This window comes from Cucurbita maxima, unplaced genomic scaffold (genome assembly GCF_002738345.1).
Source record: "Cucurbita maxima cultivar Rimu unplaced genomic scaffold, Cmax_1.0 Cma_Scf00029, whole genome shotgun sequence".
Taxonomy (NCBI): Eukaryota; Viridiplantae; Streptophyta; class Magnoliopsida; order Cucurbitales; family Cucurbitaceae; genus Cucurbita; species Cucurbita maxima.
In genome coordinates, this window is record NW_019272045.1 from 1,884,054 (window position 1) to 1,898,363 (window position 14,310).

The 14,310-nt window shown below is 35.7% G+C and overlaps 2 protein-coding genes across 2 annotated transcripts; one reads left to right on the top strand and one right to left on the bottom strand.

Annotated features, from left to right (window-relative positions):
- The first annotated feature begins 528 nt into the window (after positions 1 to 528).
- On the top strand, positions 529 to 5,959 carry LOC111465697 (PITH domain-containing protein At3g04780-like). Its single transcript, XM_023110209.1, has 8 exons — positions 529 to 675; positions 851 to 937; positions 2,913 to 3,036; positions 3,657 to 3,705; positions 3,796 to 3,853; positions 3,963 to 4,009; positions 4,093 to 4,170; positions 5,799 to 5,959. Exons 1-8 carry the CDS (start codon positions 637 to 639, stop codon positions 5,845 to 5,847), a joined length of 531 nt encoding a protein of 176 aa, XP_022965977.1. The 5' UTR covers positions 529 to 636; the 3' UTR covers positions 5,848 to 5,959.
- Positions 5,960 to 6,162: 203 nt separating this feature from the next.
- On the bottom strand, positions 6,163 to 13,880 carry LOC111465478 (peptide-N(4)-(N-acetyl-beta-glucosaminyl)asparagine amidase). The gene is made up of 15 exons (XM_023109872.1): positions 13,599 to 13,880; positions 13,378 to 13,476; positions 13,063 to 13,149; positions 12,437 to 12,519; positions 12,147 to 12,260; positions 10,020 to 10,074; positions 9,855 to 9,941; positions 9,311 to 9,366; positions 9,107 to 9,166; positions 8,919 to 9,006; positions 8,012 to 8,773; positions 7,862 to 7,922; positions 7,304 to 7,406; positions 6,762 to 6,896; positions 6,163 to 6,463 (listed from the first exon to the last, which is right to left on the bottom strand). Exons 2-15 carry the CDS (start codon positions 13,438 to 13,440, stop codon positions 6,379 to 6,381), a joined length of 1,839 nt encoding a protein of 612 aa, XP_022965640.1. The 5' UTR covers positions 13,441 to 13,476; positions 13,599 to 13,880; the 3' UTR covers positions 6,163 to 6,378.
- Between the last annotated feature and the right edge of the window lie 430 nt (positions 13,881 to 14,310).

Genomic DNA, 14,310 nt, shown 5'->3' on the forward strand with positions numbered 1-14,310 from the left:
ATCGGTTGGAGAGGGGAACGAAGTATTCCTCGTAAAGGTATAGAAATCTCTCTATAGTAAAACGAGGACAATATCTACTAGTGGTAAGCTTGGATTGTTACAAATGATATCAGAGCCACAGACAGATACGAGAGCGGTGTGCCAACGAGTACATTGGGCCTCCAAGGGGGGTGGATTGAGGGAAAGTCCGTAAGGAGATGTTGGGCCTCCAAGGGGTAGATTGAGGGGAAGCTCAAAAGGGGACGTTGGACCCCAAAAATGTGAATTGAGGGGAAACCCGAAAGAGAAAACTCAAAGAGGACAATATCTGCTAAGAAATGAAAGAGAAAAGAAAAGACAACATTTCGTGAATGAATACCATATCAGTTAAGCATAAACGTTATGGATTATTGGTACGTCTAGGGTTTAGAGGGGCAATTATGGAATAATATTTTTGAGACCGTGGGCCCACGAGCTTGTAGAATATGAAATCGGGTTGTCGGGTATGACCCAACCAAAAGTCGGGTCAAGGGCCGATTCCTGCCGGACTCTTCTTCTTCCCCACGCTACCACTTTTGAAAGCATTGGAGTTTACTCAGAATTCATTCTCACTTCTTTTTTTTTTTTTTCCTCACTTCTACTCACGTTTGATTAGCCATGGCTGCCGCATCTGCAACCGCCATTCATCGGAATCAGGTGAGTGATGCAGGTTTTTGAGGTGTTTGATTAAAAAATTATTGTTTGTTTCGAGAAATGATGAAAGATGATGTTAATACTTGAATCTAGTGAATGAGTTTTGAGTACGGGATTATCAGGATTTTATTGCTTTAAGCTTAGTTTTCTTTCATACTGATGCTTCGTTTTTAACCAGGTTGATCTGTCCGACTTCATTAACTGGTCTGGTATCGAGTGCCTTAACCAGAATTTCAGCCACACTTTTACAAATGCTCTTAGCCAGGTGCTGTTTGTTAATATTTTGACCAGAGCTGTTTATCAGTTGCATGTACTTCGTTGTAGTTTTTTGAATTTCTTTACATGGCTGAATAATTCGTTTCTCTATTCAATGAAGTTAAAGATGGTGCTGAGTTAGACTATAGCTTTCTTGCAGAATATAATTTCCTTCTCTCTTTTCTTCTAATTGTAAATCTTTCGATTTTAATATCTTCTTGAGACTTTATGTGGGAATGGTGTATACTTAATGAGTTCTCAATATGTGTCTAACAAATATTGGACCTGTATTGACTTTGTACCGCTCGTATTTTTTAACACATATCTATTATGCTAACAAGTGTCCGATATATGTTCATTAAGTTTTAAAGTGTCAAAGTGTCCAACACATGTTGGGCACGGGCACTCTTGCCACATTAAAATGTCTGTGCTTCTTAAGGGCTAGCTATATGGAAGTTGGTGAATATGAACTTAGCTCTCTTAGGCCAAGTGGCTATGCCGCTTTCTTTTAGAGTCTTATTCTTTATGGCGTATGATTATTGTTTGCATGACTGTCACTTCAGGGGTGGATCACATATGTGGTCTCTGAACTAAAGACATTAAAAGTCCTTGGAAAACCATTTTCTATTGCATACCGAGCTTTATCAACTACATTAAATTCTCTGTGGGGAGCAGGGCTTGCATTCGTTTATGGGAAGAATTTTGGGCTGGTATCAACGTCTTTCAAAATTCTCTTCACGTCTTTATAATATTTTCCTTTGAAAGAGATGTTGGTCAATTCATTGATAATTCGTAATGAACTTCCTTCCTTCCACTTGATTTTCATTTTCATTTTCATTTTCATTTTAGAAGATATCTTTGTGATATTGAGTCGGGATTTATCCAAATATTATCTCCATTGTTAGTAATACGCATAGTTGGGTTCTTCAGCCATCTGGCATCTTTTGTTTTTTTTACCCTTCTCTCCATCCCCCTCTTTCACTCTGATTTTGAAGGCTAAAGTCTAAAAAAGATCAGGTTTTTCACCTGGCTGGTTTCTTTGGGAAGATTAGACACACACCATAGACTTTGTCTAGAAGCCTTCACCTTTGTCTGAAAAAAGATCATTTGCTATAGAGATGTCACCTTGTCGTGAAACTTTAGAGTTGATTTTTTCACATGTTTGGAGTCAGTGTAGCTACTCCCGAAGGTTGTGGGATATGGTGGCGAAGGTGCTTATTAACCCAATTTTCCATAATAAGGGTCTGATTCAGTGGCAAGCAATTTTCTCACTATTTTGTTGAATCTATGGCTTGCGAGAAATAAAGTATTTTGAGGGTACCGAAGTCTTGGAAGAGGTTTGAAGTTTGGAAAATTTGAATCTCTTGTGGCGTTCTCTATATCTTTTTATTCTTAACCATTGAACCAACCTACTGTAATTTTGTTTCAAGTTTTTGTTTATAGATTGCTCATCTGTTTGGGTCTATTTTTTAGGCCACTCCTTTTGTGTATTCATTCAGCGTATTAAAAGTTGATGTATCATATGAAGCAAGAGGCTAAAATACCATTTTTGGTCCTTGTCATTTGACACTTGTTCCATTTTAGTTCCTATGCTTTCGAATGTAGAATTAATTTAGTCATTATCAATTTGAATGATAAAATAATAATTTTTATTAGAGGAAAGACATTGTGAGTATCTTTTCAACATTTATAGAGGGAGGGCTAATAGATTCAAGTATTTTTTTTTTTTTTTTTGAGAAAGTTAATCATGAACAATATAGGGACTAATTTTAAGATTTACTAGAAGAAGGAGACTACATTTTTACATTTGAAAGTACATAAGACTAAATAAAACAAGTATCAAAGTCTGGGGTCAAAATGGTAGTTTTGACCTAAAAGAAAATTTTCATGATAAAATATGCATCTCTTTTTCCCTGTAATTTCTTCCCAACAGCCAAGGGAAATTATTATACCGTGGGTTTGAAGCAACTTTTCTCTTAAAATAGACTTGTAGGGATAATGATAGCTTGCTTTTGGAGAGTGATGCGGATGAGCAGATTTTGATGTACATACCTTTTAACCAAGTCATTAAATTGCATTCCTTGGTCATCAAGGGACATGAAGAGGAAGGCAAGTATTCTATTATACCTTTTATTAGTTCTAATTGGTTTATTTTCTTCTGGATATTTCTATTTCAGTATTGCTTTTCATCTATAATTATAGTTCATCTAATCTATTGGCATATATTTTTTAACATGTCTTACATGTCCAACGTGGCCAATGGGGGTATGATCATTACATTTTAAAGTCTTACCATTTGATTTTTTTTTGGGTTGTCCACCTCCCTTTCCCTTGTCCCTCCTGTGCTCTAGTCTTGTAAATCCCTTGTTACTGCGTCTACAGTTTTTTTCTGTGGTGATGGAGTAATGGACTATAAACAGAGAAACAGAAAATTTCTCAGGGTTAGAAAGAAAGACAACCTTGAGTTTGGGGGTGTATAACTCTGCTTTCTTGGTTTTCTATCAAAACTTTTGTAAACTTCTCTTCTCTTAATCCCATCCAATTGAGAAGTTCTTTTTTTAGTAATTCTTTGCTGTGGGAGGATGTCGAATTCTAATCTTTCCTGCCCTTTGGTTTCTCTCGTACCTTTATATATTTCTTTCTAGTCAAACAAATATATCGTAGGATTGCTCTCTTTTATTCTGCTTAATAACAAATCGCAGGATTCTAACATTGAGGTTGTTCTCCAGGCCCTAGGACTGTAAAGCTTTTCTCAAACAAGGAGAATATGGGATTTGGGTAAACTAATTGTGTTCTTTAGTTGATATTTAGTACAAGTATTTTCTGAATATTATCAGTTGAGGATAGTCTATTTCATGTTTGTTGCAGCAACGTCAATGACTACCCTCCAAGTGACACGATTGTACTTTCCCCAGATAATCTTACGGTAGATTTTCCATACTTGTATCTGTATCTCATCACAAAAATGGAAAACTCTCTAGGAGAGACTATACACAGGAATTAGGACAGCATTGTTTTATTGCTATGCTTTGTAGGGAAAGCCAGAAGTTGTAAAGTACGTGAAATTTCAAAATGTTCGCAGGTGAGTCATTTTTATTTGTCTTCAATTAGATCGTATATTGAAAGTATCAGTTGATTGTTCTGAATAATTTGAATCTTTATCAGCTTGACAATTTTTATAGAGGACAACCAATCTGGTGCTGATACTACAAAGGTTCAAAAGATTGCCTTGTATGGAACAACGTAAGTTTTTTTTTTTAACAATTAACATTATATTTCATTTGAGTTATTTTTGTCTTCTCTTCTTCCTTTGCTATGTTTTAACTGAATTACTCTATTGCACGATCAATAAGCTTAGATAAGGCGAGTTTATAATTTATTTACTTTGTCTATAACTGAGCGATTGCATATGAGCACACATCCAAATGGATTAGAGTACACCCCACTTGCAATTGTTCTCAAGGTCTTCAGTCTTCAGTGTAGAATTTGGGTTGATAGGTAATCAATCTTATAATAGCATTTGTGTGCCCTGACGAGGGGGTAAGGTTGGATGGTCGTATACAGTTGGATCTTCTATGTTGGGTTTGCGAGAGAGAGAGAGTTTATGAAGGGTGTGTCATTTGTCTCAGATCTCAAGGTAGCTTGTCCTTATTGACCTACAGAATGGTGTTTTAAAATGTCCAAGCATATGGGAGCTCTTCCATCATAGATTAGCTCTCCCTTCTTTGCATATCTACCAACTACATGCAGTTGCTAGCATCACTATCTTATTCTCCCTTCTTTGCATATCTACCAACTACATGCAGTTGCTAGCATCACTATCTTATTGTTGGATGTTAAGTGCAGCTGTGTGAGATCTCACGTCGGTTAGAGAGGAAAATGAAACATTCTTTATAAGAGTGTGGAAACCTCTCCCTAGTAGATGCGTTTTAAAACCGTAATGGGCCAAAGCGGACAATGTCAGTTAGCGGTGCGCTTGGCCTGCTGTTGGAGGCTCACTAACAACCAACAATTAACTGCTTGATCATTTGCTCGCCTCTGTGACATATGCCATTCTGGAATTGGTCAGAGCCTTGAGTGACATTATTTATGATGTAGGAAGAGATTCTAATCCACACTAATAAGGCGGCTATTAAAGGTGCCTTCTCTGATTGCATGAGTGCACGTCCAAATTAAGTGGATTGATTTTAATTGTGCAAAGATATTCTCACCATAGGATCTATGAGGCAAAGAGCAAGACTAATGCCTTCATGCGGGGGATGAACCACATCTTTTATAGTAGAATAGCCGATGGTAGAATAAAGCCCTTAATAGAAAGAATTCTTGGTATTTTTTTCCCTTAGCTTTGGCTCACGAGATCTTTTGTGAAATGACCTTTGTAGTATAGACTTGAGAGTGTGCAGCTGAAGATTAAACTTCATCTTCCAAAAAAGTAATCGGTACTTTATCCACTAACCAATTCTCTGATTAGTTCATCTTTGGAAATTTAATACCAGAGTTTTGCCATTTTCATCTTTACTTGATGTTGGCTAACAAAGATTTTAAATCTCATCACTTCTTTTATAGATTATTTTCTTATCAGCAAAGGTAGTACTTATATAATGGATAATCCGCTCGAGTTCTGTTTTTCATATTTTATTCCACAATGAGTGATGCATGTATTATGCTTTAGGGGACAGCATCAAAGTACAAACTATGGTCACAGTCTTCCATGAACTATGTCGACCATCTCGTGTATTATAATCCGAACTTATATTGCACGATCCCACCCATGGTGTGATAGGAATAGAGGGAAAAACGGCATTCAACTCAATTCCATTTTTTCTTTATGCTTGGCGAAATGTTGAAAGTACTATTGATCTGTTATGCAGGGTTGAAACAACAGACATGAAGGGTCTGAAGAAGATCGAGGACCACTGAATGCAACAAGACACGAGTCATAGATTGTGAGTAATTGATATCAAAGATCAATTTTCTTTGAAGATAAGAACTAACTTATAATGGATTTCGATGTCATATCCTGGAAGTTTGATGAGTTATATCTGTTAAGGTTAAGATTTTGTTATTAGTGCTTTGATATGTGAATATAAGGATAGATTGCAAGACTCTGGAACATATTGTTATCAAGGAACACTAGATTATAGTGAAAGGATGATTTTCTTAATAAAATACATTAGATTATGGTGAAAGGATGAAAAAACAAGTACAATTTTAGAAAATCAAACCTTAATCAAATGAACCTAAACGATTATTAGCTCATCAATTAGCTCATCAAATAGGATCAACGCTATCAGACATACTTAGTGATCCACAGTTTAGATTAATGAAGATCCGCTTTACACACTGCAGCAACCCTTCGAAATCATCTCGACCATGTATGATTTCTTATGAACTCTGTTCGGCCAACTTGAAGAGAGCCATACGGATCTCGAAGCTCTCATTTTTATTGAGCTAAAACTTGCGAGAATACAAATCAATGCTACCAATTTGGAACTTTGATGTCGAGTCGATGTCACGAACTGTCAAGAATGTAAACCTGAACCCATGTTTTACAAGTTAGAGAAGAGCAAGTAATTGTGCTTCAATCTTATAATTATAATAGTTTTAATAGAATTTACCAAAGGAAAAAAAATCATATCTATCCGTAAATTTGTCGAAGTTGTATCAATTTACGCCTATTTAGATATTAAACTTGGAATAGAGCAATCTCTCGTCTTTATTTTGATTTTGTTTGAAAATTCATTAACAAAGAATTCTCAAACATCTGATTTATTTGTTCATCGAGAAAGATTGATAGAAGGCGAGTAAAAAGTGAATTTTTCCCCAGAATTTACCTGAAAGCATTTGATAAGTGACCAGTTTTGGCAACAAAGAAACTCCTACGTTGTGAACGGTTGTCAAATATCTGATTTGTTTGTTCATCAAGAAGATGCCAACTGCTTCCCCCATCTTCACTTCCCTCAACCAACCTGCCACCACAGATGGCCAAAAGTAATATCACTATGAAAAAAAAAAAAATCTTAGAAAATTTCTTTCCACTCTTGTCTCCAGTTTATAATCCTATTTCAAACAGACCACCAAACAATTAACTCAATCTTTTTTTCTTTTTAATCTTCTTATCAGAAATATGAAAGACTACAAAGACTGTATAAAGACCAACAAGAGTCCCAAATTTAACTACAGGAAGGGACTCCAATGTAAATAATGCGAGCTTATAAAAATTCATCAAATTCTAATGAACGAATGCCAAAAATGAAAAAAAAAAAAAAACTTGATCGATTGTTCATATAGATCACTTAAAAAAATGAAACCATAAGGCAAGCATATTATAAAAAAGAATGTAATAATATTTGATTAACTGCATTGAAAATAATACCAATCCATCGGATCCCTTTCAGACCCATCATTAGCGGACATCAACTCGTAGGCAACGAGTTCTTCCTTCTTGTTGTCTAATACCTTATACATGATCCAACAACCTACAAGAAGAAAGTACAGAAGAATATTACATGAACGCAAAAACAAACTAGGAGAAGTCGTGACAGTTGAGTTTTAAAGAATGAAACTTAGACATAGACATGAGCAATCATTTTATAAAATAGATGTACAATGTTGACAACACGAAACCGGCTGATGTTATTACACAGTATACAAATATATTTTAGTAAACATATCTCCCTACCATGTGCCAAATTCCAATTATAAAAACCACCTAGGAAAATTGTTAGATCCCACGTCAGTTGGAGAGGAGAACGAAATGCCCCTTGTGAAAACCTCTCCCTAATAAACGCGTTTAAAAAACCTTGAGGGGAAACCCAAAAGGGGAAACCCAAAGAGGACAATATCTGCTAGCGGTAGGTTTGGGCCGTTACAAAAACTACGCTACGTTTGTGTTTCATGTGCATTGTTCTTATTGTTCGAGAGCCGAATATACCTTTGGCACCACTTGGCTCTTCCCATTTGGATGAACGAATCCCATCAAATGCCGACGTTGCCTGCAAGTTTCCAAGTGTAGAGTAACAAAATCTATAAGACGCATGCTTCCTAAACTAATAAATCATCAGCAACGGTAAACAGAACTTACTATTCCAGAAGGAAGTTCCTCGCCACTTGCAAGGACTGAGCCTGAATGCATTCTGTTAAACTTCAGACGAGGAATACATAGAAAGGCTCTATCAAAGTTATCACATTTGTTAATATCTTGTATTATTTCTTCAAGAGCATCTAGCACAACAGGCAATGCTAAAGAGGTATAAACAGGCTCACTAGCCAACCAAATGTGAACCCTCCCATCAGTGTCCAGATTGCTGTCTAGCGACAAAGCACCAAGAAAATACTTCAAGGAAGTAAACAACCGATGCAAAAGGGTTTTCATCTCATCTGAGTCTGAATCTACCAAAACCCTTCTTGTTCTAAAGGAAGATTTCTTGAGATTAGTTACAATCCCTTGAATAAATACCAGTGCTTCTATAGCTGTAGACTTGGAAAATTCTTCATCCAGAAGTCGAGATAGAATAGATTGAAATCCCTCATAAATCCTTGTCACGTGCTCATCCGCACATTTACGGACAGGACATGCAGAAGAACTCAAAGAGCCCTCCTCATCAGAGTCAATCTCCAACCTTGATTTGCGCCACTCCTTGTCTCCACTTTGTCTTCCAGGTAATGAAACTGAAGAATTGTCCATAGCGTCGGTGTCTATTTCTCTTGCTTGCTTTTCTTTTTCATCGCGATCTTCAAGTTCAGACAGTAATTGAGATGTAAAGGTTGATCGACATTGTCTTGTCTTTTCTGCAAGCAAGTTTGACAATATCTCTTCTCTGATAATATCTCTTCGAGGTAAAACCTATGTTTTTCACATGCATCGGTTAACAAGAAATGGCAAGAAATTTACACATGACAACATTCATATCTTTTTTTTTTCCCTCTTTTTCTTTGGAAGAAGAGTTGGAATTAAATTGTGGAACAAACATATCGTGGTTACTTAATACCTCAATCCATTTCCTCGTGTAGTATTTAGTGACATCACGAACTCCATCTATAGAAAAAGCAATGACATAATTTAATTTCTTGTTCCACCTGCAGATAGAAACAAATAAAATTGAACTCTGCTGAGTAGACAATTACTTTTGGTCAATAAAGGCTTCCTGTTGTAATGAATTAATAAAAGAATAAGTACCCCATTTCATACAACAATGGTTGATCATATACTCCTTCACAGGGATCTAGATGCATCCATCTGATTAAAAATAGCAGTCAACAGCATATTTTAAAGGCTCACTAATATAAAACTACTACCACAAAAATGGTGGGGGAAGGAACGCAGTGGTGCCTGTAACTTTTTTTTTTTTTTAAGAACAGTAGATCTATAAATTAAACTAACCTCCCTAAAAGATGAGAGAAGCATTCAGTCCAAACGTGATCTGTAAGATCAAGAATCTGGAGATGGAACAAAAATTAGTACAAAAGAGCCAAATTTATATCATATTACAGTTTCTTCTTAAAAGAAGTAAATTAAAATACTGGATAATTCATTATGCTTGGGTGATGGATAGTGATGTCAAGCATAATACTCAACTTCTTTGGGGGGTGAACAAAATTGTTTCAGAAATATGGTTTGAAAGAAATTGAAGGCATCTGATAAACTATGTGGGATGAGAGAGTCGATTAGCTAAACATAAGACACTCTCTTGATGTTCTTCATCAACTATTTGCAACTTTTATTTTATAGAATATCTTGCATAGTTGGAGATCATTTTTGTAATTTTCCTTATGTTGTAACTTCTACTAGAGACGTCTGTAACCTTTTTAGAGTTTAGATTTTCTAATTGTACAAGGGTTCCTTCTATACTCCTAAAGAGAGTAGTCATACTTGGTAACTTTTCACTAATTTAACAAGAAAAGGAATAAATCATGAGACCACTCACAAATCGAGATTCATAGCCAAAAACACGACAGTAGAATGTAAAGCAATTGGCCCATTCTCCACAGCGTCCCCTCCTTGTTTCAATAAGCTGCATGCAAGAGAGAGTGAAACTAAAACATGTATAATTATATAGGGACTTCTTGATGGGATAAATAAAGTTGAATACCTTTATTGGATCATTGAAGCGTGGGAAACGTGTAACCATTTGGCATGAGTTACAGCTGGAGGTGTAAAAAGGAGAAAGAAAAGAGAGAGTAGACAAAAAATGAAGATTAGACGAGAAGGGAACAAGGAAAAAAGAACATCAAATACGTGAGGTAATTCTATCATTCACCAACTCACCTAAAGCCTGAAACTGAAACTGAACCTCTATGCCTATTATTTACCACTATCAAAAAGTTGAACAAAATTGGAAATGGTCCTCAATTCAGCCAGTCTTTTCTTCCATATTATATATAAAGGCCATTAAAAAAAGATAACATTAACAAAGTGACCTTTAATTTAGAGAGTGAGAACACAAGCACATAATATATTTGTTTGTTTAGCTCAGCATATAATTCTGTACAAGTTCCTTCTTATCATTCCTGCATTGTTCTGGTAGCCATTAGGTGTTTCTTTTCTTTTAGTTAGGTTTGTTCACTGTGGAAGACTGACATTGTGCTTTTTTAATTTTGTTTTGGTTGTCTATGGGTGACAAGAGTAATAACATACTCTTTCTAAGGACTATTTTGCTTTGTGAATGTTTTAGAAAACTTCCTTCCTGACAATCAGATCTTTTTGGAAACGTATCAGTGACAACTATTTGATGTGGATTGAGAAGAACTGAAATAAAAAAGAGACAATCATAAATGACGATAGATAATAATGCAGAAAAGATGATTTGAAGATGACCACTACTCGAAGAGATGGAAAAAGTAGGAAAATTTTCTTGATAATGGGAACCAGGCAAAACCTAAACCTTCCAAATCGTAAAAAATGCTTAGTTTGTATAAATAAACTTTATCCAAAAAGGCATGGGTCAAAGTGAAGGGAAATTATCCTGGTTTCATCTTGGCCATAATAGAATAGATAATAAAGCTCCCTACCACCGGAGTGGCTCTTGAAGATATTGCCAACGTGACAATTAGAGTGAGTTTGGGATAACTATTAAGAGTACTTGTAGTGTAACACTTTTGGAAACAACACTAGTTAAATGTTGAACCTATAAGCAATTTAAAATGTTAGAATTTTCGAATGCACTTTTTGCAATGTACCAGCAAAAAGTGATTTTCATTAGTTAAAGCATTTTTAATTATTCTAAAAGATCAACTCGCTCTTAATAGACTTGCAAGGCACAACCCCTAAGTAAGGCTTAATGAAACTCGTTGGAGAGAGCTTGAATGAGAAAAGTTCTCATGCAAGGTAAAAAGATTTGCAAGGAAAAGGTAAAAACAGAGAAGCTTCTATTGTTGGAAGCTCTTGGAGAGTGGCTCACCAAAAGATTGGAATCTATAGGTCTCCACCTCTCGATAAATGGATAGGATTTATATAATACATGGAAAAAGAACACCTAGGATCACCAGTAGAGAACCCCCTGACACAACCAACTAATACAAAAATTCCTTTCAACCAACATTTATAAAAAATGTGTTGTTACAGAAAAACAATTGGAAACTGCACTCCAAGAGGAGGCCGTGAATCGCACAGAGCCACAAAAGATAAGAAGAAAAGTTATCCTTGAAGACTGTAAGAAAATTTGAAATGAACAAGAAATATAGAGACCAAGTATATTAACGCTTGTAACAGCCTAAGTTAATCAATTCAGGTTTTGAGATATAATATGACGTCGTGTTTTCTAAATGCTATTGCAAAGGTTCAGCAGCACTGCCCTTCAAGTCTGCCGTATCATGCATGCTAAAACGTAGAAATGATTAGTTATTGAACTTTTAACCCAAAAGTAGCATAAGCAGGATAATTGCAACCTGCAGTACTAACCTATTTAAAGAAGGATATGAAAATAAAATACAGCATATTCATCTTCATGACTATTTATTTTAAGTGAAAAATTATTAGTCATCATCATAGATTAACATGATGTTAATTAGCACACCACTCAATAAGATCATGGGCATAGGGGCAGAGAAATTGTTAAGTAGCAGGAAAAAAGAAAACAGTTCATTATGCCCAGTTTTCTTTATAGTTTGGCGAAGAATGTAGTTTACATAATCATAACTATAATAAAACAGAGAAGAAATCTAGCAATATAGAATGATGAATCCAGAATCATAAGCCTAACCAAAAGCATTCCACATACCCATATACTTCAACTCGGTTAGCGCCAAACTGAAGTTCTGAAGGAAGTGGATTGCCCATATCTTGAAATGTTGTTGCATCTCCACAATGTTCACAAGAAGGTGCATTAACCCACCTTTAAAAGTAATAAATTAAATCAGAAGTTTCATAAACCAATGATGTTAGTGCATCACATGATTCAGGTTACATCCATAAAGAACCATAGAAGCATATTGACCAAGGATTACAACTCGACTCTCAAAGTAATTGCAGTTTAATAATCCATCCAATACAGTCGTCCAAGGCAAGTACCTGAATGATTGTTTAAACCAGAAAAGAAGCTGCAACAAAAAGGCATGGTCTTGTTCCAATTTGGATGGTTCGTACTTTCCCTCCTACAACAGGCTCACCAAAATGACTAATTGTCAAGCATTCACAAGCTTTTTCATATGAAGATGCCTAAACCTATTAAGCTAGGGCAACCAAACTTTGAAAAATAAAGTCATTAATTAAAAACAATAAGAATTGCAACAGAGTCCGTGGAAAGTTGCAAAGCCACAAAAATCAATTAGATTTACTTAAAAATATATATATATGCAATTAGAATGCTTTAACAATAAAATGCCAGAATATTTTGGCATCTATGTCTTACCATGTGCAACTGACTAAGTTAAGATATCCAAGATACTGAAATTCAGAATTAAAAGAATAAAATTGTGCCAATAAGTTTGGCACAGAGATTTGGCTGGGACACTACAAGCATCCACTCCCTTGTCTCCAATCATAGGCATTACTATATTCAAAATCATAATGGAGCGGTTTACTGGTAAGCAGGGAGAATGGTTTCAACAAATTGCCCGTAAAATCGTATGACATATCAAGAAAAAAGAATGAAACAAATAAACAAGCAAAAGAAATGGCATCAAATTAAGTGATACCTTGGCCAGGGAGACAAGTGCTTTCTCTTGAAGCTCTTCCACAGGAACAGTTTTCCTTGCAGACTCTTGCCTTATTGGATCCTCATACTGCAACAAATAGTCAGGTCGTCAAAAGTGTAAAGAGCAAATAATTCTGGCACGGACAATACAAAACATGGATACACCTACACATAATTATTCACAAACATCATCAGTTATCAAATTAACCACAAAAATCCTCAATGTCGATTGTTTCTCATGCCAAACGTACAAAGGAAAATCAAATTAAAAACACAGCTTAAACGGAAAAAGAAAAGAAAAAAAGAAAGCAAATACCAAGCGAACTTGATCAATATAGCCGTTTATCCTCCTCACACACTTCTCCGCACTATCATCCATAACTAGCTTCTTCGACACAGACGCTATCTCCTCCTCCTAAATTCATTCCCAAAATCAGAAAATAGCAGCAAACATTTTCCAACACGAAAAAAGAAGATCAATAACGCTGAACTGAATCATCTTCACACAAAAATTGATCGAATTACTAAACAGCAAACCTTCTGATCGGATTCCGGCAACTCCGTAAGAGTTCTTTCCACGCTAAGTTGATTTTCCTCCTTCTGATACGCTGCCTTCTTCACTAGTCGATCACAACAACTGAAACTTCTCCAGTATATACAGCCATGAATCGCATCGTTTTCATCGAATCTCTTCACTTCAGAAACAACAGTGAAAACACAAATGACTTTTGCTTTGATACCTTCCTTCCCGGGTTTCCCTCGCTGTAAGCTGTAACCGACGGGAAACAGAAATAACCTCGGCGGGATTCTTTAATAGCTTAAATAAATAAACAGTTGGCAAAACCGTAAGTCCCCCAAATATTATAATAATAATAATCATAATAAACAATATCAATTTAAATGCAAACTTCCATTTCAAAAAATTTAAGTATTAGTTTGTATTGTTATAAGCTTTAATACATCAAAGGGGGAATCGAAGATTTTTTATAAAAGCATGAAAACCTCTCTCTAACAGGCGCGTTTTAAAAACGTGAGCTGACGGAATATGTAAAGGGTCATAAAATCGGGAGCTGACGATGATACGTAGCGGGTCAGAGCGAACAATATCTACTAGTAGTGGGCTTGCGTTGTTAAAAATGATATTAGAGGTAGGATGTCGCTAGCAGTGAACTTGGATTGTTACAAATGATATTATAGTCTAGGTGCTCCTCTAAAGGGGTGAATTGCAAGATTTCACGTCAATTGGAAA